The sequence below is a fragment of the Tubulanus polymorphus genome, chromosome 5 (assembly GCF_964204645.1).
Source record: "Tubulanus polymorphus chromosome 5, tnTubPoly1.2, whole genome shotgun sequence".
NCBI lineage: Eukaryota > Metazoa > Nemertea > Palaeonemertea > Tubulaniformes > Tubulanidae > Tubulanus > Tubulanus polymorphus.
The window spans coordinates 3,254,535-3,281,650 of NC_134029.1; the positions used below are offsets into that span (position 1 = coordinate 3,254,535).

A 27,116-nucleotide genomic window follows, 5' to 3' on the forward strand; every position below is an offset into this window, starting at 1 on the left:
TCGTCAGTCTCATTCTAATGCTTGGATAGTCGCCGCTGAGTAGGCTCTATTCTCGTCACTGCCGGTAAGTTCTCTGCCTATGTTGTGTTTGTTCCCGATTCTAATTTTGTGGCACAGCGTTTTATTTCCGTTGCGCTTATACATATTTTTAGCATAGACAGTTCTGATTTTAGCTTCTCTTCGCGGCCGGCACTGACGTTCTATTTTATAAATTTCTATTTAGAGCTGTAGATACTGAACTGACTACTAGGATCTCTCTCTCTCTCTCTCTATAGCTCGTGGTGGGAATTCTAATGGTTATTTTTGACTGACTGCCCCTTTATAAACATCTTATAGTATTTGATAGTAGTAACTGCTGGAGTGGTACATGCGAAATAGTTTTCGTTGAAAAATGTTCTTTTTTATCACGAATGTTCTAATTCGAAGTTTGGTAAACTAGCTTTTGTGATGATTTCAATTGATTTAAATCCGGAATATTTCTAACGATCAAGACGGTCATTTTCTATCAGTTTCAGTTAGTTGGTAGAAGTACTTCTGCTGGAGTACACTTCATCTCACATACATGCTATTTGCTATTTTTTTCATGAATTGTATGAGAAATCGAATTTACGATCTTATTTCTGTGATTTTGTGTTAAGTAAGTTTTGTAAATCTATCAGTAACTGATTCACGCTGTTTCTGTAGGTTGGTCGAGATTTCATTCACACGCCCAAACGTACACGTGACTCCTCCATCATACAGATAGTTATTAAAACTAAAGTATCGTCTTATGTTCATGGCTATCATCACATCATGATTCAATTTCAATTAGTTTCTCAGAGCATTCTCTAGGGTATTTCACCGCACTGCTAGTAGTTACCTATCGCTTTGTCGTGATCAAGACATGAAATTCCATTTTCACTAAGAAATAAAGTTTCGATATATGTAACACCATTAGGCAAAAAGCTTAGAAATTAACAAATACATGCTGTATATAGATGCTATTCATTTTGACACCTATGATATAACTTGTATACTGGATGTTACGGGCTCATATATCTGGTAGTAAATACACATGAAAAACCCGTACATTTCAACAGGTCCCACCTCCCTGATTTCAATAAGTCCAAACTTAAAAGAATTTGTCGTAATATTCTTTTGTGAATTTTATTAGCTGACAGGCGAACAAGATTAAAGGCACACTTTTTCTCTTCTGTTCACTAATCGCACAATGCATTCTTTTATCAGGTTTTGAGATTTCGTGAGTTTATATTTCAAACATGTGACGATTACGTCACCTCGATTCACTCCTGAATATAGCGAGAGCTACGAAGACCTATTGAATGAGCGCAATAAAAATTCAATTGAGAATTCTTCAACTTTTCATCCCATTGTTAAAGGCGAAAGTTGACCCCAGAAGCCTCTATTTACTTTGATCTGTGTTTTCTGAGCTATTATTTAAATTAACATGGCTTCATTTAATCTTCAGGGCCTGTGTGTCCTTTTATTGCTCAGGGGGTGGGTTTTCAAAATGTGAAATGAAGAAATGTTATCAGCGGCAGTGAGTGAGAGCCATTTGATTCAGGTGAGAGCACAAAAGAATGACTCAGACCCGAGGAGGACCGGGATGGGTGAATTGTGAGCCAAAAAGTGGTCATTATCTCGAGTCCGTTGATTGCCACCAGATTCGACACATGGAGACAATTTATTGACCAAATTTCTGTTTTCTTAACTACGAGGAAATTATTTTGACGAAAAATGGGTCATGTTTGATGTTATTTCTTTTCAAACAATAAAGCGGCTTACGTCCAGGGTCCAGGGCGAGTGAGCTTTATAGAAAAATCCGGCGTCGGGCTAATGGTCGGAACAGCTGTCCAAAATATTAGCGCAAAGTTTTCTTTTCTTCTTCTTTTGCGAATAAGAGTTAGAAATATGAATCAAACACAAGAGTGAATCCTAAACGATTTTTGTTGACGCTAAAATCCGAGTCTATTTCCCGGAATTATCCAACACGCCTATATTCAACAATGTTTCATCTCTCTCGGCGGACTTTGTCAACTTCACCACCCTGATTCATCGCAGTTTCATCAGACCCCGCAGTACTGCTCCCATGTGGAGCCTCTTTGAGGGAAAGATGATGGATGTAGTGCAACTGGTATCTTGCTCATCAGGACCAGTCTGCATCCAGCTGGCTTGTTTGTAAAGATAACATGTGCAGTACTCGGTAGTGAATCATCTGAAAGGTCACTCGCTCATGTAAGATTTACCTAACTGTATACTAGCAGTTTGTAGGTGAAAAACTGATGGCTGCGTGTATATTAACTGTACTCAGAGCTCATACACTTCACCTGCTTTGTCCATAGGTTTACGGATACTTGGGCAGAGACTAGGAATCCCCTCCCTGTTACGTCATCAAAGCATTTTTATGACCTGGCCTTAATAACCTATAAAGAAAAGATTGTACCTTATTTTTGTAGAACATTTTACATATGTAAGTACAGTATATCGAAATTTGTACCATTTCATTCGGTTATTGAAATTTTCAGATAAGGCTTGAGTTGAAAAAAAGTTTGTAACCGGGCGTAGGTCTATTCTTGGGGCATTGCTTCTATTTTCTGTAGCTCCATTCATTGAATGTGTCCGCTGTCAGTCGCTGTTTATATCATTTATCTGTAAATAATCGGTCATCGTCGAATTCGATCTTAGACAAAGTTTTCGTGTTCTCGGTAAGAAAGACGACGGTCCCAGGTATTTTTACGTAGCGTGGACACGGAATGGGATGGTGTAATTACCCTGGATTTTGCTGAATGTGAAGGTCGATAAAGATTCGCTCCTATTCACTTGATTGAGGCGAGGTTTGGTTCGATAAACTCGACATGAAAACGGCATATACTCGGCGCTTGTCTTTCGGATGAAGTCGACGATCTTGAATCGACGAATTTTACCTTTTAGTAGCTGGTGTTTGAAGATCAATGGTAAACGGGATGATGATGATATCGTGTTGTTGCTTTTATTTACGTAGAAATCGCCTTCGCGTAAATCAAAAATGAAACGCGTTGTCATTAAGAGAAATCCGCAATATCGATTATAAACAACCGTTATTGTTTTTTCTTTATTTTTCTCCTACATTTCAATCCTTCTTCCCATCTTCAGAGTTCATTTTAAAACATTTGAAAAGAAATTTATTCGAAATTCAGAAAAAGAATGAAATTTTGAAATAAACTCTGAAGATGGGTGGAAGGATTCCACTCGAAACATGAGAATAAAAAGAATAAAACAATAGTTGTTTACCTCAATATGATGGGTTTCTCTTAATGATATTCGTCAAGTCTAGATATTCTGGAATTTCAATGATTATTTTTGAGGGGACGTGTACTACGTCATCAATGTATCGGGGCTAGTAGACTGGTTGCCGGTCAATTGAATTCAATTATCAGTATCGGTTTATTCAAATCCAAAATAACTTAATATTATATAATTCATATCATATTATCTATTGAGCAATATGTTTTATTTTTCAAGGCATCAATAAATTCAGTTTTCGTATTGATATCGGTTTCTCAAGTTGATTAAATGCTCGCTTGGCTCATTTCTGCAATAGTCATGGACGAACTTTCATTTGTAAATTTCCAGGAAATCTATTGCTATTTTGTTGTTGCGATAATCATTACATGTATTGGTAATCATGATGTAATTGATTGAATAAGATCAACAACTTAGAATACAGACTTTTCAAAAAACAAAGTTTATGCGCTTCAGTTTGAAGATCTTGTTCGCTTTTCAGGTCTACCGGTATCTCTAGTAATGAAGCAACTTGAATGATGTATTTTTTCTCTGTGTTCCATTTCAGATTTTGGATTATTTTATACGTCATATCTAGAGGCTTCCACATACTTGTATCTAAACACAATGGGTCGTAAGAAAATACAGATATCCCGAATTGGCGATGAACGGAATCGTCAGGTAAGCTAACACCCTAGCCAGCATAAACCCCCTACCCCCCCCCCCCCCAGCCAGCATAACAACCTACACCCCTGTCAGCATAAACGGATGATTAAGACTCGATTTAAATGAACAAATTATCATACGTAGTAAAATTCCTATCAGATTTTACAAACGATTTTAACCACAAAGCCATATATCAGATACATCAACACTTGCTGCTGCCCTAATTAACGATTAATGCAACATAACAAGTAGACATCTCATTTATCAAAGTACATGTATAACAGTATTCAATCTTAAATGAAGTAACTTCACGTGTGTGTGTATAAATATATATATATATACATACGTAGGTATATACACTTTTCATTTAATCATTTTACGTCACTGCCGATGATAACAATGAATTCTTCGTTGCTGTTGTTAAGTGCACTATGTCTAATGAGTCGACACTGCAGTGATAAGTAATTTGTTGGCCCATTATCTTTTACCTCGATGACGGCGATGACAGCGGCGGCGTCTGCTATCGGGCGCCGGTAAGAGTGGGTGTCACCGATCGCCATGTCGTCGCAGTAATGAATGACGCGCGGTTTAAGCAGAGATGATGAAATTGCCCGTGTATATATTTACCCGTAGCGAGATGAACGTTGCCGTCGGGCGCTGAACTGTGTTCAACGCGTAGATGTTCTTCAATTAACCGTATTAATTACGTGCGTTAGTCGTGGACACTGCGTCTGATATTAATGTGTGAAAAATACATGATTAGATCCTAGCTGCGAGACGCGGTTCTAGCTGCGAGTCCTCGTTCTTTCTCTCTCTCTCTCTCTCTCTCTCTCTCTCTCTCTCTCTCTCTCTCTCTCTCTCTCTCTCGTTTGAATGCCATCATGGCCATTTAGCGCCTGTTTACGTCTTTATCGTGCGTCGAGATTTTTTCGCCGAAAGATGGAAAAATAGCTCAATATATATATATATAAATATGTTTATGTATACCTGTATATAAAACCTGTTGAAAGATACAAAATATATTCCTGAGTAAATGATCACTACAGTTCAGAGATCAGATTTCATAACTGAGGATAATTTGAAAATTAAAAAATTCCCTCCCCGCGTGTTGAATAACGAGCATGTCGCTTTAGCGCATTTACACCACAGTGCAGTGTATCGTTAGTTACTAATTTGTTTGCCATCTTTCAAGGCGCGGAAAGTCCATCACCAATTTATATACCACACTGCACTGAAAGGGTTAAACGCAATTATTTTGCAGGTTATGATTCAATGATCTCTCTGATTTTGTAGGTAACGTTCACGAAACGAAAATTCGGTTTGATGAAGAAAGCGTACGAACTGAGCGTACTGTGTGACTGCGAAATCGCTCTCATCATATTCAACAGCGCCAATAAACTGTTCCAGTACGCCAGCACCGATATGGATAAAGTGCTGTTGAAATATACCGAATATAACGAACCGCATGAAAGTCGGACGAATAAAGATATCATTGAGGTATTAAACCGTTCCACGATCGTAATAGACTATTAGCAGTCTCACGCTGGTAATAGGACCAAAAAAAAAAACTCCAATCAGAAGAACAACATATAAGGTTCTTACGTCATCCCATCATCAGAGTATTCGTTCAAAGGATGCTCCGAAGATGGGGCTGTGCTAGCTGTTCTTCTGATTGTCACTTTTTGATTCTACTACTACTGTTTCAGAATACGCGGGCCTCCATCGATCGAAATAAGAGTACCCCCTCCCCCTTCCATGATCGCTTAAGTATTTCCAATTAAATGCACTAAGTGTAAGTCGTCATTTGAATAAGTTGTCAACTCACTGATCAATCTTACGACAACAACGAGTTAAGCATGTTTGACTGTAGAAGGGAATGAGGTGCTTTTTGGTCTTCAGAAGACATACGTATTTTAATACGTTTTCTAAAGACCATTAAGCAGTTTTCACCGACTTACCTAAATTCAGTGACTTCTGACTACAGCGAACGATGAAGATATGATAATTACAATCGAGTTCAAGATAAGATAATTATCGCTTCGATGGTGAATGATGATCTGATTTCTTATTATTGGTCATTTGTCGTTAATTGAAACGGTGACTTCGACGCGACACGCAAAGTTTCTAGATGACGACAGCAACTCCTTTTGTCGGGAGTCAGGATGCCGTAAAAATATAGGAAACGTGAAATAATGAGGTGCATACTGTATATCGTAGGGAACTTTGATGCTTTTATGTCTTTAGTATTATCTCATACAGGAAATGCAGTGTTATAGGAGATAAGCGTACGCTGACATTTACTTCGTTGACCTTTACTCTTTGCATAAAAAAAGACACGACATCATTTTCTGTATCGGAGCTTTCTTTCTTTTTATCGCGAGCCGCGAAAACCCGTAAAAAACCTGTCGAAACGAAACAATCGTTTCCAACGATTCCTTTTATCCGGTTCGGCTTCGAACAAGTAATTACATGTACTATGTACCGTTGAATAACAGCCTAGAGAATGATGTACATATTTGATGACTTAAAATAGTTAATCGGGGAATACCGTGTCGGAAAAATCGTACATTGATTTCATTGCTGAGAAAAGCGGAAACCTACGTCACGACCGACCGCGGTTACTGTAGTTCTTTAATTATCCATTGGTTATAGTCAATAGACAATAACACACGTATAATATATATTGATTTAGACCGGTGCTCACTGCGCGTTATTTGATTATCGAGCAGAGTCTATCGGTCCGCCTGCTACAGCCAGGCTAATCTAATGTTGTGCACTTGCTACGACGATTGCAACCGTAGAAAAACCAACGTTCGAAATGAACATATGGGCCACAGATTCGGCTCAAAATCACTGTATTCCTTCCCTATGAATCGGTACATTTCTTCACATCTGGAAGCCATGTACATTATTCCATGGGATACAAAAATGTAGTGTTTCCCAGCATCATTTTATTTACTTTATTCATCGTTTATTTTAATTTCTCTTAATCAGCAAAATATATTATCTAATAATTTTGTTTACTGTTGAGCTGTGCTGAAGCTGTTGCTGCTGGGCTGCTGCATGTTTTCAATATTTTTTCATCGATATTTTCACAAATCCTCGAAATATTTGATAAGAAAAGATTCTTGAAATTTGACTCAAAAAATGATTATTTTCATGCACGTGAAGTTAAGTTAATCACACTGAATTTTTTATTAAATTTTTCGATTTTGTATCGAATGTTAAGATGTACGTCCCGCGGCCATAAACTCATTGTCATTTCTAATAGAATATTTTAAAGTGGCTTTGTTCAATTTTCTATCTACCTGCGATGATCCGTTCGATCGATGCATGAATTCTGTAAATAGTTACGTCTATTTATAGCCGTCGATTTGCGTCAAAATAGCATCTCTCTCTCTCTCTCCCTCTCTCTCTCTCCCTCTCTCTCTCTCTCTCTCTCTCTCTCTGTGCGTACGTCATAATCTACGATAGCTGTCCAGGTTACCATTAAAACTGTCAACTGTGAATGCACTGCCGTATGATTTGATTTATAAAATCTGTCAGTTCACTCCCCGAGTTTTAAGATGTTCATTTTCCAGTCGCGATACGTTGCTATAGGGACAAACTCGCATAAAGTGCATTACCACAATAAGGCCTGAAAATAAGATTTTCAATATAGTACTGGAATAAAGTACTGAAAACGCCATAGAGCGAGGTGGCCACTGATCTGGAAACCCTGGAGAACTCAGGGAATCAGAAAAATCTAGAAAAAAATCAGGGAATTTGAAATTTTTGCCAAAAAAACCTGGAAAACTCGGGGAATTTGGATATGCTTCTTTATCAATACGTGATTCAATGAAAAATGAATGAATTTGTACATTTTTAACGTAGAAATTTTTCTACTCAATTGAATGATGACTGAATTGAATGATCACAACCAGTTTTAGTCACTAGTGACTAGTCACTACTGAGTATTTACTCGGCAATTCTTTCACAATTTCTTCCCATTGCAGGCATTGAATAAAAAAGAACACAAACCGGACAGTCCAGAAACTGGCGAACAAGAGCAATATGTACTTACACCACGCACCGAGGAAAAATACAACAAAATTAATCAGGAGTTTGACTTAATGATGCAGCGCAGTCAATTGCAGGTAATTAATGGAAGGAAAATGTAAACGACAGGGATTGGCAGTCATGTGTAACTGTACACGCGAGCATTACTCGAGGTTCGATGACATTTTGCCCAAAGTTTACAGAAATGCCGCTGTGTAGAGGAGGTATTCAAAAACCGTGTTCGAAACTTACGCATCATAAGTCCGTTCTAATTTTGCCCGTACCTGGGACAGACAAATTTAGAATGGACACGAATGATGCTGAGCGTTCATTCATGGTTTTATACCGGGTATTATCACTGGTCCAGCTTGATACAACATCGTGATGCAAAGCTCCTACTCGCATACATTCCATTATAAAATCTATTACGGACCTAGGTCTTTTTGGTCGGACCTGGGTATTTTTGGTCAGTCTAAATTGATCCTTTCTGAAATAGAGCGGACCAATTAGGAACAGAATTTCGGATAGTGTGAACACTTGGTCCACTCTAGATAAGAACGGACTAAATTTAAAACGTTGTGATGAGTCAACTTCACGCAGCATTATGATATCTACGTAGATCTATAAGTCTGATGTCTGTTGTGAATCGATTGTTTATGAATTGTTTCCAATTGACACATATAAAAGCCACCAGTCAACCAGACATTGTCGTGTATATATATTTATGTTCACGTTTTCCGAAAACGTTGCAAATTACGACGATTTCATCGATAAACCTTAAAGATTTATTTACTACGTCTATAAACGCCGAGGCACGCGGTATTTATAAAATGTTTAAGGCGTGCAGCCATCACAATGCCGATGGCGATAGATTCGAATCCGAGCTTTAAAAATACGTCAAACGTAAATACAAACCGGAGTGTTTCATCTTTTGAAAACTATTATCCACCGCGGGGTGAATCTATATTAAGGTGGTGCGTTGTCTGTAGTTGTATATTTATATTGTTAACGCAGTGAACATGCGCGAGAGGAAAACTTACGTTTGTGAACGTTTTTCAAAAATATTTCATTGGCGTCATCGTACGTTTTTATTCAATTCAATTGTATTTTTATCGTCATACGTACGTACGTACGTACGGGCTCCACCCTTTGCTCCGCTGCTGCTGCTGCTGCTGCTGCTGCTGACAAGTTTTACGGTGGATTTGATGTTGTTTTTTGGTTTCAGCATCTCGAGTTGCGTAATATGACGCTTTATAGATTTTAGAGACGTAAAAATGAGACATCGATTCAATTTTAAGAATGAATAAATCCGTATGAAATAATGCGTGTGGAATGTATGAAGATGAATAGAAAGCACGTTTAAGTCCTCGACTGACTTCAAGAGCCAATATTGTAACCTGATGAATTATCAAGATGGCTACTACTAAACTGAATATTCCACAATGCGAAGCCTATGGCTACTTTTGATTTACTGGGTGTTGTTGATAACTTGATATACGTTCTAACTGATGATTCAGAATCAAATTTTACATTGTATATGAAATATTGCCTGTAGGTATGTGGGGTTTAGAATGACAGTGAATTACTCAATTACCGCAGTCATCTTATACTGTGTGCGTTGTTAGCTGTATTTCCATATTTGCTGATATTGCATTATTTATTTGAAGTGTTTTTCCCTACAACCCCCTGCGGATATTGGTTTGAAACAGGTTGTTATGTCGTCAAAAATGTCTAAAAAGTCCGCTTGGTCAGTAGGTTTAATTTATGTGAATACCGGGGGTATAGATTTTTGAAATCAGTCGTATAACTAAAACACTGTTTTCATTCCAATGAGGGTGGCTCTGATCCCTTTCTCCTTCGGGTGTCTCCGGGTGGAGTTAAGGCATTTGCTGAAAATTAGATGGTTGAAATCGACAACTGAGTACCTAAAAAATCTGTGTTGATCCCAATAACGGCGGCTCCAACTTGTGTCTCGAGTGGAAAAGTTGATTTCCACTAGAAAACAATCCATAAACCCGTGACTATTTCCATAACACCTCCGCATTAGATTTTCTTAAGACAAATGCCTAATAACTCTAATGCATAAGGTGTACTCCTACACAGAAAACAAAAGCCATTAGCTTCTCATTTCACCAATCATCAATACATATATGCAATTTTTTCATCTCCTTCATCGCTTTAACGCTTGCATTTAATATTTCTGATTTTCTCATCAGTTTTGTGGTATTTCCGCACCGTTTTCGAAACAAATACTGTCACAGTTGCTTGTAGTTAAATACTGTCACAATAGTCACCTGTAGTAATGATGTTTTCTTTCTCTCTCGTTCGCAGACAGTTCCGCAGTATCCGAATTCCATGCCGGTCACAATCCCAGTACACAACACACCCGGAGGAGGGTTCGTCCAGGTGACGCAGGCTCAAAACGCTACCATATCCACCACTACGTTAATGCCACAATCGCAACTTCCACAGAGTCTTAGTCCACGTCCTAGTTCTACTGGTAAACTCGACTTTGTATTTCAAACGATGTTCAAACGATGAAAACAACTCGACGAAATAAACTAATAAAGTTCTTCATAAATGAACTCTGAATCTCTAGTAGTTTTATAAGATAAATAGATTCGATGTTTTGGATAATGCACTTTTTGAACATAAGTTTTTCATATTTTAGTTTGTTAGATGAGGTTCATTTCTATATAACATCGCTGCACTTGAGTTAATGCAGTATCATGAGGTTGTTTAATTGAATTAAAATACTGAAAGGTTTTTGTTGAGCCTCGAGGCAAAGTAGGCAGCGCCTTAAATTATTTTAACAACATGTTCACAAACGACGATAGATTTTTAGTTGATGATGGTTTTTTGTATTTTTCAGGTGGAATGGTTGATTTGAGTTCGCCGAATGGTTATCAGCCTCAAAATTCACCCAATCCAAATGGTGCTGTGGGTGTTCCGTCCCCTGGTGGGAATGGAGGTAACCGTTCTCGTAATTCACCGCCAGCGTCAGCAACTGGCCGGCCCAATCTGAGAGTAGTCATACCAAACACGCGAGGTGAAATCCCTGACGATGTAAGTATCCACAACTCCATGCACGAAATTTAAACAGGTTTTTGATCGGTCTCTACTGATTCTGGAAACTCTTCTGGCACATTCTTTTTTACCAGAAAACGCTCTTCAAATAGCGTCTGTAAACCTGATAGAAGCGGCCGGTAGAGAGTTTGTAATCTGTAAACCTGATAGAAGCGGCCGGTAGAGAGTTTGTAATCAGGATCTGCGATTCTTAAAGGGGAATACGTTCAATCAAAAAATACATTAGTTCACATGGTTACAAAAACAGATTCCGCATTGCGCAATACGTTGGATTACGATTCTGAATTGATATAAATTTTGAAAAATTAGCTTTGGTCAAGTTTCTTTACAGAATGTAATGAAACATTTAGTTGGTCATCAGGTTGAAGAGGGTTTTCAAATTTGAAACATTGAAGCAATGAGAGGTGACAACCAGATGAACTGCCTCTTCTCATTCTGTCCCATTCCTCTCTTTTCTGTCCACTTTCTTTTTTTTTCACAATATTCTTTATCTCTCTCTTTTCTGTCCAATTTCTCCTCTTATGCTCTTCTCGCTCACCCTCTCTTTCCTCTGTCTCTGTCCTATATGCTGACTTTGAGGTCTTTTCGATGTGCATGTTGTCATAACAACAAAAACGAAGATGACAGCTGCTGCGGCAGTGAACTGCTGTTTGAAATAGACGTTGATTAAACGTATTCTCCGTTGAAATCACAGTAACTCACATAGACATCATCCGTGATTTAAACTGTATCATTAAAACTGTCTGCGATGAAATTTTTTAGGCAAAAAAAAAAACGTTCTTTTGTTCTTCGAATATAAAATGCTGGTTGTTCCATAAAACTACATCGAACTCGCTGTTTATATGCGACTGATATTAATTATTTTTCAGGCGTTACCACGGACCACGAGTAATAACCTAGCCACACCGGTGGTTTCCATGGCAACACCAGGTATCAACACTAGCAACTATCCGTCCGCCCTCCCTACGACTTTCTCTCATGGTACGTTTTTCTCAACTGCAGCTTATCTTTGCTTACTGTTAGTATATTAAGTAGCGCAGGCATGTGCTTTCAGTTGTAAGACTTCAAACTTTCTCAACGCTCTCGGCCCAACTAAAGGGACAATAAAGGGTCCGAAAATGGTCTTAAATCTTGGCGTCAACTAAGCAACTGGCCATATAACCCATTATGTATGAAACACCAGCAATATTGTAGATTTTACAATGCATATCTGTTTCGCTGATGCTTCTGGTAGAATGTTTCTACCCATCTTCGGGGTTTTTCCATATGACCCAGTTCTATGATATTGATTACGTATTTGTGGTTTAGTCTCAACAGTTACCTTTAGTATTTTACCTGTAACTGGGCTCAGTTTTCAAAATTCTGTGTATTTAAGGCTATTGGAATATGTAACACTGTTTGAAGGTTGAAAAATGGTATGTTTATCGTTGAATTGGGTTTTGTTTTTCCAGGTGATTTTCAGTTGAATTCAGCCGATTTAAGTAGTTTGGGAAACTTCAATTCTCCCGGATTACTGGCAGGCGGATGGCCAGGCCAGGGACCATTGTCAGCGGCTGTACAATCAGCAGGATTAAATCATCAGTAAGTTTTTATTCTATCATTTTCTAATATAAACCTTTGAATCTCATCGAACATAATGAACATGTGTTCAATATGCTTGGAGCATTAAACTTTTATCCTGCTTATATATAAGCTACAGTCACACTATCACTAGTTGGTTCTAATTTGGTCCGTACCTGGAATGGAACTTAATATCAATGCTGTGCATTCAAACGCAGTTTTGATCAGCTGTTATCACTAATCCAGCTAGTAAGACGCAAAAGCTGTGATTAACAAAGTTTCTATTCATGCATTAAGAAATGGTTCGTTCCTGAAAAGTTTTTTTGATCAGTCTAAATTGGTTCATCCCAAGATTGTTAGAGCAGATTTTTCACAGGTGTGAATGCTTGGTTCGTTCTTGGGTCTATGCGTTATCTAGTAAGACCGCCCTGAGTCCATCCCTGTGTACAACGTATTCTGATGTAACGCGTGCGGTTTTTAAATAAACGATGACGTGTTCGATGTGTGAAATATATCGGTGTGAAACGCATTAATACGATTCATTTATTTACTGTATTTACAGGACGACATTATCACCACCGACGACCGTAACACAACTGGCAACATTGAGCGTTAACACGAATCACGTTGGTGTCAACATTAAAAGCGAGCCGATATCACCTCCGAGACAAACACATTCTCCTAGTCATCAACATTTTATGCGGCCGCCATCGGCGAACGCGTCCGGGCACATGTCGCCGGGCAGGTTAGGTAGCAATAATTCGTCGCCGTCGCCGGTGGGAAGTGTCGGTAACGAGCTCGACGGGCCGTCATCGAAACGTCAACGTACGGAGGGCTGGTCGACCTAGCGCGATTCGATGATGATGGTTCGAGCCGAAATGTGTTCATCGCATATTACTAACTGTAGTGGACCCTTTGGACCTTGCATGCTATAGATACTGTGACATGTTTGTTGATCAGCATGCCGCCCCTGCAGCGGTGCACATAGAATGCAGTGTTTCGTTTTCAATAAATTCTAATAAAAGTCGAAATTTCAAACCACTTTCAACCGGCTAACGGTTTGAGTCGGTTCGATATTCAGTAAAATGTGCTTTGACAATAACGACTTCAATTTGCGAGACCATCATCATTTGAATGAGTTAGTGGCTGATTCGCCGCTTCCTGCCCCAAATAGCTGGTGATCCCGTTGTGCTATGAACCCCCAGACATTGAACTGTGTATTGCTATTGTTATGTCTTAAAACATTCGATTCGACATTATGCGAAATAAACAACTGTTATGATCTGATCATAGATTATATGAACGTCGCGATCTTATTGCGGTCAGCATACTGAAGCAGTACCGAAGATTTTGCTACAATAGGGTGACGCACAGACTACGCACCCATGCCACTATATTGTATATCGAAAACACAACTTGATACCAATATTTTGTATATTTAAAAAGTTCACTGTATATTACTAATATTATTATTATTATTATTATCATTATTATAATTATTATTATGGTTGATTTGTATAGACTATGACTCAGTGGAGATATACAGTTCAGCTTTCGAGTAGATAGATTTGTTTATACTGCAGTTCATGACATGTTTAGAACAACTGGTTAGAATAATGAGTTTTTGGTGGGCCCGATTTTTTCTTCCGAGGCAAGAGAAAAAACTTGAGGCTTGTTAATGTTTTTGACATTTTCACTGTGTATGTCGTTTATATACTGGGTGTCTTGCGGCTTGTCATACGTATCACAAATTCTGTGAAATTCAAATGTCTCCATCCTGAACAAATATGGATGATTTCTCGCTCTCCTGATTGCTGGACTTCTGTACTGAAATAATATGTTGATTACTGACGGGGTATGAACGTATAGGTGATTTATAATAGATTATGAACTGAGTAGAGTTTGTTACTATGCAAAATGATTAATTTTCTAGCGAAAGGTAATATTATAAAAACAAAGAAATTAGATGAAAAGATCGTAGCAATTTTCTATTTTGACGCGCGTTTGCTTTTGGGGTTACTCATTAAATTACCTATCGGGTAAGAACGTCAGGTATGTCTATAACTTTTCACACGAATTATTTGTGTTTTCGTGCGACTGAGAGCCGATTTCTATACGCGCAGCAGGACTGTGCATTCTGAATATCAAATGAATTTGCTCTTCTCGTAAGTCTATTGTTGCTCCGTTGATTTGATCCTGGAACATTTTCATCCCAGTTAAAATGTATAAGACAGCAACATCGATTTGTACTAAAACGATGAATCCAATTGACATAATCTCTGCCTATATCAACTTGTTTGCTGCCAACTACAAACTGCGAGTTATCTCTTAATTTTGGTTCTGCCGTTATTGCCACTATTAGTTTTCTCGATCGGATCCTTATTCACTGTTTGATATTTGCAATCTGGCAGTTGGAATAGCGCAATTCCTGATAGGCTGGCAATGTCAACAAAATGCTTCATTCTCAATGTTCATTGGTTTATTTCGAACGATGGCTGACTATGGCCAACTACGAGATAACCTTGCAGCAGATTGTTGGGAAGGAACATGGTGGTAGCAAACGTGTCTATAGTAAGAAACCACAAATATCTCAGGAAATCTCATTTACCTTATTCGGTTCGACCGATTCAATAAACAAATTTTCATCAGTTTGATTTGCCCGCTATTATAGTCTGTTTGAAAATTGGTATCGGTTTCGAAATAGTTTTCACGTGGTCACTCACGAGAAATGAGTTGTTTTTATTCGGGTGTCAGAAATGTTGGCGTAATGAACACGTGTCGCCGTAAATAGAACAAAAGCTCACTAGCTTTCTTCAGTAATGGTTGTAATTTCCTAAATGCAACTGTTTTTGTGTTTGTCCCACTCAATACATGATAACTTTAATAGCACTACCAGTATGTTGTGAATATAAGCGTAGGTGTGCTATAACTGGGCAAATTTGTAGGTTTTTTTTAGGTATCTTAAAGCTATGTATTTGCTGATTCTTGAGTGTGTTTTAGTTTAAAATAACCTCATACTTGTTCATGTACCACCACTCTTCACGAAATTACTTATTTTGAACTATGTGAGTGAAACTGAGAACTGTCAAATCGAATGTTTAAATCGAGATTCAAACTCTTGCGAAGACGTAGCTTTAGAATACTTGTCCTGTTCGAGGTCGCCAGTTAAATTTTCCTTCCGCAGTTTGAATGACTCGCGCCATGTGATTCTGTTGTAAGAATATCGTTCCCCTCCAAATTTTGTACAACCAGAGGAAACAAATATTGATCAAATTCAATAGAAATGCCATAAATATTATTATTATTGATATTATGATTATTATAATGATAACACTGTTTATTTGACAAGAATAATGCTGTTTAACCTACGATTTGCTCACCCTGTTTTGTATAAATGAGATTTTTATGTGATAAAATCAGTTGATATGTGTGTGTGTATGTGGATGAGTGAGTGGGTGTAAGGCATGGCCTGGTTGTTACTGAAGCCATGTGATAAAATGACAAAGTGTTGTCCGCATAATGTTTTGATAAAAAAATATGTTTGTTTGTTTGTTTGTACTCCTAATAATGTTATAGCTTAAAACTCTGCTAGAAGTCATAAATGCAGATGGTGTATAGAGGTCGCCTTAGTGCGAATATCATATCGAATATGAAATTTTCGCATCAAAATGCGCGGTGCCGAGCAACACTAGTTTTTACGCTCTTGAGGTGATGTTTGTTATTCGCGATGTCACAAAACTGTGGTTGAACAATCGTGTAAATATAACTATAAGTAGAAAAGTAGTTTTTCCACCGGGTTTGTGGATGAATGAACACATTTCACCTCGAAATCAAATCGGACGAAAAATGTCGACGATTGTTTTCATACGGAGATGGTGCATTCACTTTATTTTTTTGTGATGACTTTGTTAGATTTAAGTTTTTTATAGTCTTTCGATAAAAAGTTTCTCATCGAGTGTAAATATTTGCACCAGATAGGTTCAATCATTGAACTGCGAAGCGTTACATTGAAATTATTTAAAAAAAAGAATGTTGACCTCCTTGATCTGTTCTGCGTGTATCAGGCTGGCGAATGTTACCTCAAATATGTCTATGGTGCAAATATATATCCGTGAGTTTCATCGCAAAGATAAGAAATTGTAATTCTCTCCATTGGCGAAATGTCTCTCGAGGCTATTTCTAATACAGCTACGGACATAATTTTCGATAATTTTTCGATATGTTCACAACCAGCGAAGAAAAATATACATACATGTATCGTATATGTTTGATATGATAAAAAAATATGAATAAAGCGAAAGAAATGATGATAATGTTTAAACATATGATAATATATGTATGTATATGTTTTATATATATATATATATATGATGATAATGTATAAATTGTTTTTCTGTTGTTTTTTTTTTATTACATGGGTTTGTAAATGATACTTTAAACACAAAAAAACGATGCTTTATTTAATGAAGAAAAAAAAAACGGTAGTAAATTATTTCCGTATTACGTAATTATTATTGATTATTGTATTGGCAAGAAAAAAGCCGCACATGATTATTTTGAGCCGGTTCTTGAGACGTAAGCATTACCCATAGGCACATGTATCATGGGTCCCTTGAGTGCTTCATTAGTGCCCAATAGCCATTTTCTGGTACTTATTATTGTACTGTTATAAATGTTAGTTTTAAATCATTATTCTTATTCTTATTATTATTATTATTATTATTATTATTATTATTATTATTATTATTATTATTAGTGCATGATGGTTGTTTATGTTTTTTTGTGATCTCATGTTTTAGAAACTAAGTATCGAGCATTATTATGAAGATGTGCAGATAATGTTGAGAATGCAGCATCGAGACCTTGTTTTGATAAGTATCTCCGTTTGGACCAAGTTTCGGAATAGAAAAAGAAAAAACGTTTCCATTTTCGGGAAATGTTTTTGTTGATTGACTGTCTCGGACTGCACACTCTGTATGTTTTTGATAGTTTGATGATATTTTGTAGCTGTGTTTTATGATTAACGATATATTAGAACTTTGGGCCTTTTACACACGTAAATGTTTTATAATATGAAATAAATTCCAAGACAACAAACGAATTAAATGAAAAAGAACGATCGATCAACAACAGGAATTATTATTATAGTTACATGTATTATGATTATTGCACAATATATTATTTAAATAGTAAAAAATTAAAAATCAAAATGTTGCATGCTTATATTTGTAGTTTTGCTTATTTGTTTTTCGTTTTGTGGCATGAAGCGTGGTTTCCCATGGAAATTTCGAATTTCCTAGATTTTGAAGAGGAACGTTGTACGAATATATATCTAACGGAGAATGTCTATATGTATTTACCGGTATTTGCTTCAAATTTCAATGATCGGTTAATCAAAGAATGTAAGCGCTTTCGTGGAATTCGAGAATGGACAAGTAAAAAATCATGTCAGTATATCTAAAATGGTTAAACTATTTATGTTGTGGTTATGATATATCAAATGCCATTATTAGTTATCATCATTATTACTGTGGTTATTTGTCTTATAATTGGCGTTCTGTAAGGGGCAGGATCCCCTTACAGTTGAGCGATTTTTGGTATAATTTCCGCATTCATAAGTTGAAGTTTATCCCAGCTGGCTCTGATTTATAACTGAGGACATCAGCATTATAAAACGATAGTTTAAAAGCATGAAATATATATTATATTGTTATTGTGCTGCAGCCTCGAGAGTTGAACTCTATTTTGATGCATTGTGTCAAGATATTACTAAGTTTTTTTCTTGTTTACACTTTTGAATACACCAGGAAAATTGTTTGTGCACTTCGATATCGTATTTCTCGCTTTATCGTTACCTGGGTCGGATGTCAAGCTGTCAAATGGTTTTTCACTATTTAGTGCTATTGTACATCTTCGTTTTCCATATCTTTGTGTTTCCACCCCTATACTTCCCATTTATAAACCGGCTTGTTAATTACAGTGAAAAATCACCTTTGGCTCCTGTCCAGTATAACACATTGATAAAAATTACAAAATCATTCATATTTGTCCGTTCGAAATCCGTGGGAAAATTCTTCTTCATATTTTTTTTGTCTTCACATAAAAATTCTAGTTTGAATTATTGTTCACAAGCAGAGTTCAAGCGATCGAAATCATATCTTAGAACGCAGTCAACCAACCGTGTGTGGGCTTAAGGAGAAACCGCAACGAAACGTGGTAGAATTTATACCCATTAGTCTATATACACGTTCGAAATGACCAAAAATTCAAGACGATAAATGAATGAATTTTTAGTTTTTGTGTTTAAATCTTTAATTTCAAAACTAAATATGAAAGTGGGTTTTATACGTGAGTTAGACGATAGACGCAGACGGATTAATTAACCAGTTAGCCGTGTAGCATTTAACAGACAATGTATGCAAACATTACTATTAACCGGATTTATATATGTATATGAAGAACGAAAAGCAAACATTTTACGAGTTCAAAATAGTAGAATCTGTACATAAGATATATATTTCCTTCACTAGCCAAACTCTGTCTATATGATATGTAAGATGTGTGCAGTGGTTTTTCAGCTTTCATCACCTATGACCATATTGTACATGGCTGCTGACCATTTTTGTATTGTTCACTGGGAGTTTCTATGAGTGATATGTATTGTATAACCAAAATTTAGTCGAGAATTAAAAAGAAATACTCTTGACCAAAAAATCGGATTTTCGTGTTTTATTTTTTTTCGTTAGCAATTTTTGAGATTTCAGACGTTCAACTCCTCCATCTTACCATAAATATCTCAATCTGAGTCTCCAACAGAGAGTTCCAGAGATCGTGCGCCGTGTGGGTGTTGGTCGGCCTTGCGACCGTTTGCTATGCGATGCAATCTGTTGTAAATTGGCAGGTAGGTCGACGACGACTGGCCCAACCCACCTCTACGCCCGTCTTGAAGATAAACTGGAGATCGATCTTGCATGTAACGATATCATCTTTTTCCAAGCGCAAAACATTTGACATTAAATGGACGGCAAACATGTGATTAGACCAACAGAATTTACGAATGAATATTTCATAAATATAAACATATTTTGAACATTTGCTGAACGGATCAACCACGTGGTTTGGTCGTCTGAATTCAGCATGAAGGCGAAATCTAACTGGAATCTGTCATCTGTCGGTCCTTCAATATTCGGCCATTTCAGTGTATTATCTGAAAACTTTAGACGTACACGTAAAATAATGCTGACATTTTATGCGGGCATTCATTCGTCGAAGATGAAGTTCATGTATTGGTGGGCGCATGCAGTCATCTATTATGTGAAAACTTCTTGTTTAAGCTTTGATCCATTCGAAAACCATATCACGCGCATTTGGACCACGCGAGTCTCCCCGAGCAAATCTTTATCAAAATAGTTTTCTTTTCAATGGATTCTAAATCCTTTTTTACACAGTTCACTTTTTTCAGGCAGCGCGAGTTTGACATTTTGCACGAAGTCTTAGAAATATCTCGCCGCAGAACAACAAACAGACTAGGACCATCTTACTTATAGGCAATCTAACAACTTAAGGAGAGTCTTCAGATGCAAGACGTAAACTGCTTCATTGCGCATTTACTGTCGATATTCACAGAATGAAAGAATGAAACCTAAGCAGATAGAAAGAAAATATCAGTTTTCTATATTCTATGTGTATATCATCTTTTATTTGGAAGCTTCCTACCTTCTATTATAAATGTACATATACGAATTTCATCAGGGATAAATACGGTGACATGTCGTTCCACATCTATGGTTTATATCATCTACAATTATCCAAACTCGTATATTCCTCGGAAATACATGAAATGCCATTGTCTCCAAAACCACACAAAGACCTTCTATCGAAAGATGAAACGTGGGAAAATAACTCACAGAAACCCAAACGAAAAATGAAGAAAAGAAGGCTATATTGAGGGTACCAATCCAGCCATTTATTTCATAAGACCATTCTGCACATCAGTTGATGAGACTATTTGATAAACAAGGTGGTATAAGGGGCAAATATAGGAAATGTGTGTGGGTGGTTTTTTAATATGTTTGGTAGTGTATGTGATATAGTGGTGCGATGTCGATATTTGGTAGTGTATGTGGAATTAGTGGTGTGATGTCGATGTTTGGTAGTGTATACCCTTACGAAAATGGTACACGTGTAATTGTAAATGAAAATACACGTGTATTTCAAGTACACGTGTAAAATTTGCCCAATTTTACACGTGTACTTTATCCCAATTACACGTGTACTTCATCCAAATTACACGTGTATTACACGTGTACTTCATCCAAATTACACGTGTATTACACGTGTACTTCATCCAAATTACACGTGTACTTCATCCTAATTACATGTGTACTTCATCCAAATTTCACGTGTATTACACGTGTACTTCATCCTTATTACACGTGTTTTTCATCTTGTATTACACGTGTACTTTATCCTAATTACACGTGTATTTCATCCAATATTACACGTGTCTTACACGCTAAATACATGTGTCTTCAATTGCCATTTTTTGTTGAATTCAAATCAAACCACCATGTGAGGAAATCTCCTTAATCCATGTGCTGTTTAGAATGAACATACTCAAGAGATTCACATTTTCCATACTAACTGATTTATTCATCTTCATAAATTTTATAAATCTTTGAGTTATGGCATGTCTTATGTTGGCCTCTTTCGCACCCTTCTCCTTTCGACATTGTTCTGAAATGATAACCATTTGAAAAAATTAAGCAAAAGTATACAATGATTTCTTTACCCGGATAAATAATTCAACTTCAGCTGCTTGGGATGATGATTGAATTCTGTAGCTTTTTCTAAGATTCTTCTGCATATAACAGTTAACAGTTTTTGCACTCTTCAATGACTTGATTTTAAGCCATATGGTGAAATGCTTGACAATCTGGAAATTTCAATGTTCAACGCCACCTGATGAAAAACAAGGGGTCTAGGGACACCATGCCCATATGGTTTCGAATGCTAACCAATCAACATAATAAAATAGAAACAGGACATTGAAACTCACCACTATCATAAAACATGTCACAAGCTACAATTTTATAATTGATCGATGTTATTAAGTATTCATAGGTACCAAAATAAATTAGACAAATTGTATGGGATCATTCATTTATTACGTACGCATAAAATTTGAATTTTTCAAACCCCCTCCCCCTTTGTACGCAAAATCAGCCATTTTTTCATATACATTCAGCAATACAGTACGCAATTGCACTGACCCCTCCCCTTCCCCTAATGCGTACGTAATAAATGAATGACCCCTATATAATTCAATATTCAACTCCCCCTGGTGGTGAGAACAAAAACCTGGGTAACCCCAATTCCACATGAGATGAATACTACAACAGTGGTAACAATTATCAAATATCAAGACTATATAAGTCAAAACCTGTTGATATTTTCCTTCAAAAACCTTTTTCTATCTATGAATAAGAACTGATGACACTAAGATGGCTGCCAAATGTGTCACGCTTGACTGATCGAAAAATCAGTCTCGTATGTTTTAGATTGTTAAGAATGTACACCCATCACAAATTTCAAAGAAAAATTGCAAACCATTAGGGAGCTACAAGACAAAAATGACCTTTTTGGGTACAAAAAAGGTCACATGATGGCCATCTTGTGTCAAGATTGAAGCATCTTCAAAATTTCCCTTGAAAACTTCAAAAAATTGCATAAGTTATGATTTTGGGGAATGAAAATGGCCAATGCAGTTGGCCATCTTGATTCGGACCAGTTTTGGGCAGGAGACATGGCTAGGATAGATATATCTATAACTTAAATATCAAGAGTATTAAAACTTCCCAAAATACTGGATTCCAACAACAGACGAACGAAGGGTGAATGCAATAGCCCGCTTGGACTAAAGTCTCAAATGGACTAAAGGTGGGGACACATTAGGCAATTTCGTTAAGCACTAATGTTGTGCAATGAAATCGTCGGTAAAATCACCTAGTTTGTCAGGGTCTGCGCCGACTGAATCGCCCGAATCCAACACGTCCTTCGACTGAATCACCCAACGCATCAGGACACGGTGATTGTTCGCCTCGAGCCATATTAAACGTTAAACCCTCCCCTTTTCTGACCAAGTGCCCTTTTGAATCACAGGAGAAAAATTCCACCCTATGATCAAAGTGCACAAACCCCATACAACCGTTTCAGACCGGGAGACCTGTATTGACTAGGGCCCTTTTCATAAGAGCTGAACCCTCGTTCTTCCAGCTTGGATCCGCCCCTGTAAATCAACAACAAATGAACGCTAGCCATTATATATTGAATTCATGTACTTACGTATTATTTAGCTGACCCGGTTTGGGTCCAACTTTTTTCCTCATGGAAGACTTTCATTGCGTCGCATCCAGTCCAATGCCTTGACAATTAGACTTTTAAATGAGTGGACGACAGCATGCATGCACCCAACAGTATTAGGTTTTCCGACTAATCAGCGTATGGCAGCAGCTGTTGTATCATCCAATAGTGAGTAGGCATCCTAAAATGAGAAGAATTTACAATGCTCACGCTGTAATCTATACTAAAACCATTTCGACGCTCATATAATCTATTATGTAAATACCTGATTTTCATCACACTGTCGTTGTTGAGAAATCAGTGGAGAATTGAAGGCTCTCTCGCACTAACATCGTTTTCCAACAATCCCCTGGTGGACACATTTTTAAGCCAAAAAAATGGGAATTCCAATTTTATAGTGTCGGTCATTGGATCAATTGTTATTGGTGTAGACCCTATAAAGTTTGAAAAAAAATGGTCAAGAATTGATTACACTAATGTTGTTTTTGTCCCCAATCGAAACTCCGACAGCGACCTAATTCCAGCATACAAATTTAATGGCGATGATGGGCGCACAACAAAATCAAAATGACCCTGCGGTTTTTAGATTGGATGAATAAACACCAAAGACACTCCATTTTTATCCCTCACGATTGGAATGATCACTCACAATTTTTAGGCCTACAAGTACAATATTTACTTAGTCATGTTAGTTTTCATTCCAATAAACATATTCTTTTAGTGACCTTGTGGTGGCCTGAAGCCCAACACAATAAACCTTTACTTAACTACATGTACATAACAATAATCATACCTGAACAATCCACAACGTCCTTTAAACGCGGGATAATAAATGGCCTTCGATTTTTTCTGTTCCACTTCCATTCGAATCCACTCTCTCTACTAATTGTAATGAATCTAATCATTCAATGATCCACTATGTGTTTCACCTCAAACAAAGAAGCAGTGTCACTTTTGGTCCAGTTGTCAATGATCCCCTATTATACATTGTCATCCATTAATGCGTTTTGAAATCATTATGAGAATAGAATACTGAATAGATCGTGAAAGCCTGTGAAAACGGCGTGAAAACGTGTTGCTTAACAATGGCAATATGGCTGCCACCGCGCAGGGGTGCTTGGGAGTTTAATTGAAATAGATTATTTAATTATTAATAAGTTTTACATCTGCATTTTAGTTCTTTTAGAATTTAAGAATAATCGTGATTAGTGATATTTAATTAGTAAAAATAACTTATACTAAGTTATTATGAAGCTAAGGCAAAATCAATTAAGTAAGTTGAAAATAACGATTCAGTGAAGAAATGACGATCATTTTAATATACGCTGTATTATAAAAATAGACAAAAAAGGTACATGAATAAGGCCTGTTACTATTTAATTCAACATTTAGATGAGATTAGATTTGTCTAGGTTTTTTTCTGTTTATTGAAAACCATTTTATCGGAGCTCGTCAGTTCGTCAGTGAGGTTTTCATTTTAGTAGTGTTCCAAAATGGAAGACAAATAACATTAAGATGCACTTTTTAGTGGAAAAATTACCCGTAAATATCGATGTATACCAACCGAATTCGTCTTTTGCAAGCATGGAGTTTGAAAAAGAAATTGCAAGTAGCAGGCCAGTTTAAATACGCGAGTAGGCCTACATGTTAAACATTTGGAGGTAAGATCATTTTAAATCTAAGCAAATCAAATTGACTTTATTGGTTCTTATCAATTCAATGTTAAACAAGTATATTATTGGTTTGACAATAAAGTTGACAGGACTAACAAGAGACATGGAGAATTATGCAATTGCATAGGCCAATTGTTTAGTTTAATGTTAATGTTGTTAGTTTTTACAAGCGGGCTCAGTTCTAATTGAGGGGATGGCCTCTGTCTGTCTCAGTGTCTGTATATTGGACGATCACATTGTACCACATACTTTTTATGTGTACAACATACAAAATATGGTGTATACATATATAATGGATAATGTATGATAGACAATGCTATGTATTTCGTATATAAGCCCTTACAGACAAAAAAGCCAGGTCCGATCTGGTACGTTATGCATGAGGTTTACTGTTCATCGCAACAATAGGCTACGAAATCGCTAGCTGGAAACCAACCTACGTATAGGCCTACTGTAGCCTTAAGTTCTATATGCTTGGGAATAATTTATTCTCAAATTACTTCTTGTTTTGTAGATGGTAATATGTTGCTAAATGATGGACATTTCGATTTTTCAAGAAGTCAATTTTGAGAATCTGGAAGATTTAAGAATTGAAAATGGCCACAATCCATCAATAATGCAGACAATGGTTGTGACGACGTAAGTTAGTAATACAGTGCCTTATGACTAAAGTGAATGCAATCTTAATTGCCAATCTACTCATCCGATATGAACTTGACCAATCACCACAATGTTTAATCTAGTTTGCAGCCACAGCTCATTGATGGAAATAGATGATCCTCTCCACACAAATGCTGAGGTGACCCTTCGTGGGGCTGTTACTACTATTATGACGTTCTCCCTCGAAGCTGGATCCACATCAACTGTTTTGACTGGATTGTTGGATCGGTTGAATTTTCTGTTACTGAGAAGCGGTTCTACGCAGTTCTAAATGCCTATTTTGAAAAGATTTTCTCTATGTGCGGAGGTGAACAAATATTACTGCGCTGTATATAAGACATTATTCAAAAAACTGCAGGTATGATACAAATGTTCATTATGTGATATACAGTATGATAAGGCAACATTAGAGGAAAAAGGACATTTTTTGTGTACATGCCCATTAATGAACAACTGAAAAGACTCCTCGGCTAAGAAGAGCTAGCTAGCAAAATTAATGAATGGGCCTACAAGGAAAGCAGAACACTTGGAGCTGGTGACAGCAATATATTCAACATTTTTCATAAATAACATTGTAATTCGGGGCTTGGGCAGTCCCCTAAGCCTCTAGTTATCTTGATAATAAATGAAATATCCAAAATTTTTTGTTCAGATCATGATTTTTGTGAAACAGTTTTTGGATTTATTCAGAGGGCAACAAAGGCATGTGCTTCATTCATACAGGATCCAATCTAGTCAATACAGGACAAACAACATGACTTTTTTGACACGGCATCCTGGAAAAAACTACTAAATGAGGATCAAACAATTAAAAAGACAGGAGATTCCTTCAATTCTCCGAACATTACATGCAAAATCTTACTTTTTATGAAATCATGTGAAGCTAAATGATGTAATTACAAATTTTATTGCAGTTCACAAAAGTGACCAATTATGAGAAACAAGGTACATGTATAATTTAGTCTAGTACATGCATCCAGATTGCACATGTATTTCAGAAGCCACACATGAATTTACACGTGTTTTTAAAATACACGTCCTAAGTTACACGTGTATTTCAAGATACACATCTTCAGTACACGTGTAATTCAAAATACATGTCCAAACTACACGTGTATTTTAGAAATACACGTGTTTTACACATGTACTTCAAAATACACGTCAAAAGTACACGTGTAATTTCATATTACACGTGTATTACACGTGTATTTAGCTAAATACACGTGTACCATTTTCATAAGGGTATGGTATAGTGGTGCGATGTCGATATTTGGTAGTGTATGTGGAATTAGTGGTGTGATGTCGATGTTTGCAAGTGTATGTGGAATTAGTAGTGTGATGTCGATGTTTGGTAGTGTATATGGTATAGTGGTGCGATGTCGATATTTGGTAGTGTATGTGGAATTAGTGGTGTGATGTCGATGTTTGGTAGTGTATGTGGTATAGTGGTGTGATGTCGATGTTTGGTAGTGTATATGGTATAGTGGTATGCTGTCGATATTTGGTAGTGTATGTGGAATTAGTGGTGTGATGTCGATATTTGGTAGTGTATGTGGAATAAGTGGTGTGATGTCGATGTTTGGTAGTGTATATGGTATAGTGGTATGCTGTCGATATTTGGTAGTGTATGTGGAATTAGTGGTATGATGTCGATATTTGGTAGTGTATGTGGAACTATTGGTGTGATGTCGATGTTTGGTAGTGTATATGGTATAGTGATGTGATGTCGATATTTGGTAGTGTATGTGGAATTAGTGGTGTGATGTCGATGTTTGCAAGTGTATGTGGAATTAGTGGTATGTTTTTGAT

At 36.9% G+C, this 27,116-nt stretch overlaps 1 protein-coding gene and 2 long non-coding RNA genes across 5 annotated transcripts in view; 2 read left to right on the plus strand and 1 right to left on the minus strand.

The window, feature by feature from the left end:
* Window positions 1–14,056, plus strand: part of LOC141905404 (myocyte-specific enhancer factor 2A-like) — a 28,810-nt gene extending 14,754 nt beyond the window's left edge. Inside the window, exons 1-9 of one of the 3 annotated variants that reach the window (XM_074794255.1) lie at window positions 8–64; window positions 3,830–3,942; window positions 5,221–5,424; window positions 7,923–8,063; window positions 10,297–10,465; window positions 10,838–11,031; window positions 11,922–12,033; window positions 12,504–12,633; window positions 13,175–14,056. In XM_074794255.1, coding sequence (XP_074650356.1) covers window positions 3,889–3,942; window positions 5,221–5,424; window positions 7,923–8,063; window positions 10,297–10,465; window positions 10,838–11,031; window positions 11,922–12,033; window positions 12,504–12,633; window positions 13,175–13,460 — 1,290 coding nt within the window. In that variant the 5' untranslated portion in view covers window positions 8–64; window positions 3,830–3,888 and the 3' untranslated portion in view covers window positions 13,461–14,056. Of the gene's footprint in view, window positions 1–7; window positions 65–3,829; window positions 3,943–5,220; window positions 5,425–7,922; window positions 8,064–10,296; window positions 10,466–10,837; window positions 11,032–11,921; window positions 12,034–12,503; window positions 12,634–13,174 lie in introns of those variants that run through there. The other 2 variants (XM_074794254.1, XM_074794256.1) reach the window with 2 other exon arrangements.
* A 6,715-nt stretch (window positions 14,057–20,771) lies between these two features.
* Window positions 20,772–24,475, minus strand: LOC141906389 (uncharacterized). Its single transcript, XR_012619325.1, has 4 exons — window positions 23,768–24,475; window positions 23,240–23,408; window positions 22,957–23,155; window positions 20,772–21,348 (listed from the first exon to the last, which is right to left on the minus strand). It is a non-coding gene; the product is annotated as an uncharacterized LOC141906389 (long non-coding RNA).
* Window positions 24,476–24,496: 21 nt separating this feature from the next.
* LOC141906388 (uncharacterized) lies at window positions 24,497–25,960 on the plus strand. The gene is made up of 3 exons (XR_012619324.1): window positions 24,497–24,635; window positions 25,162–25,286; window positions 25,391–25,960. It is a non-coding gene; the product is annotated as an uncharacterized LOC141906388 (long non-coding RNA).
* The last annotated feature ends 1,156 nt before the right edge of the window (window positions 25,961–27,116 follow it).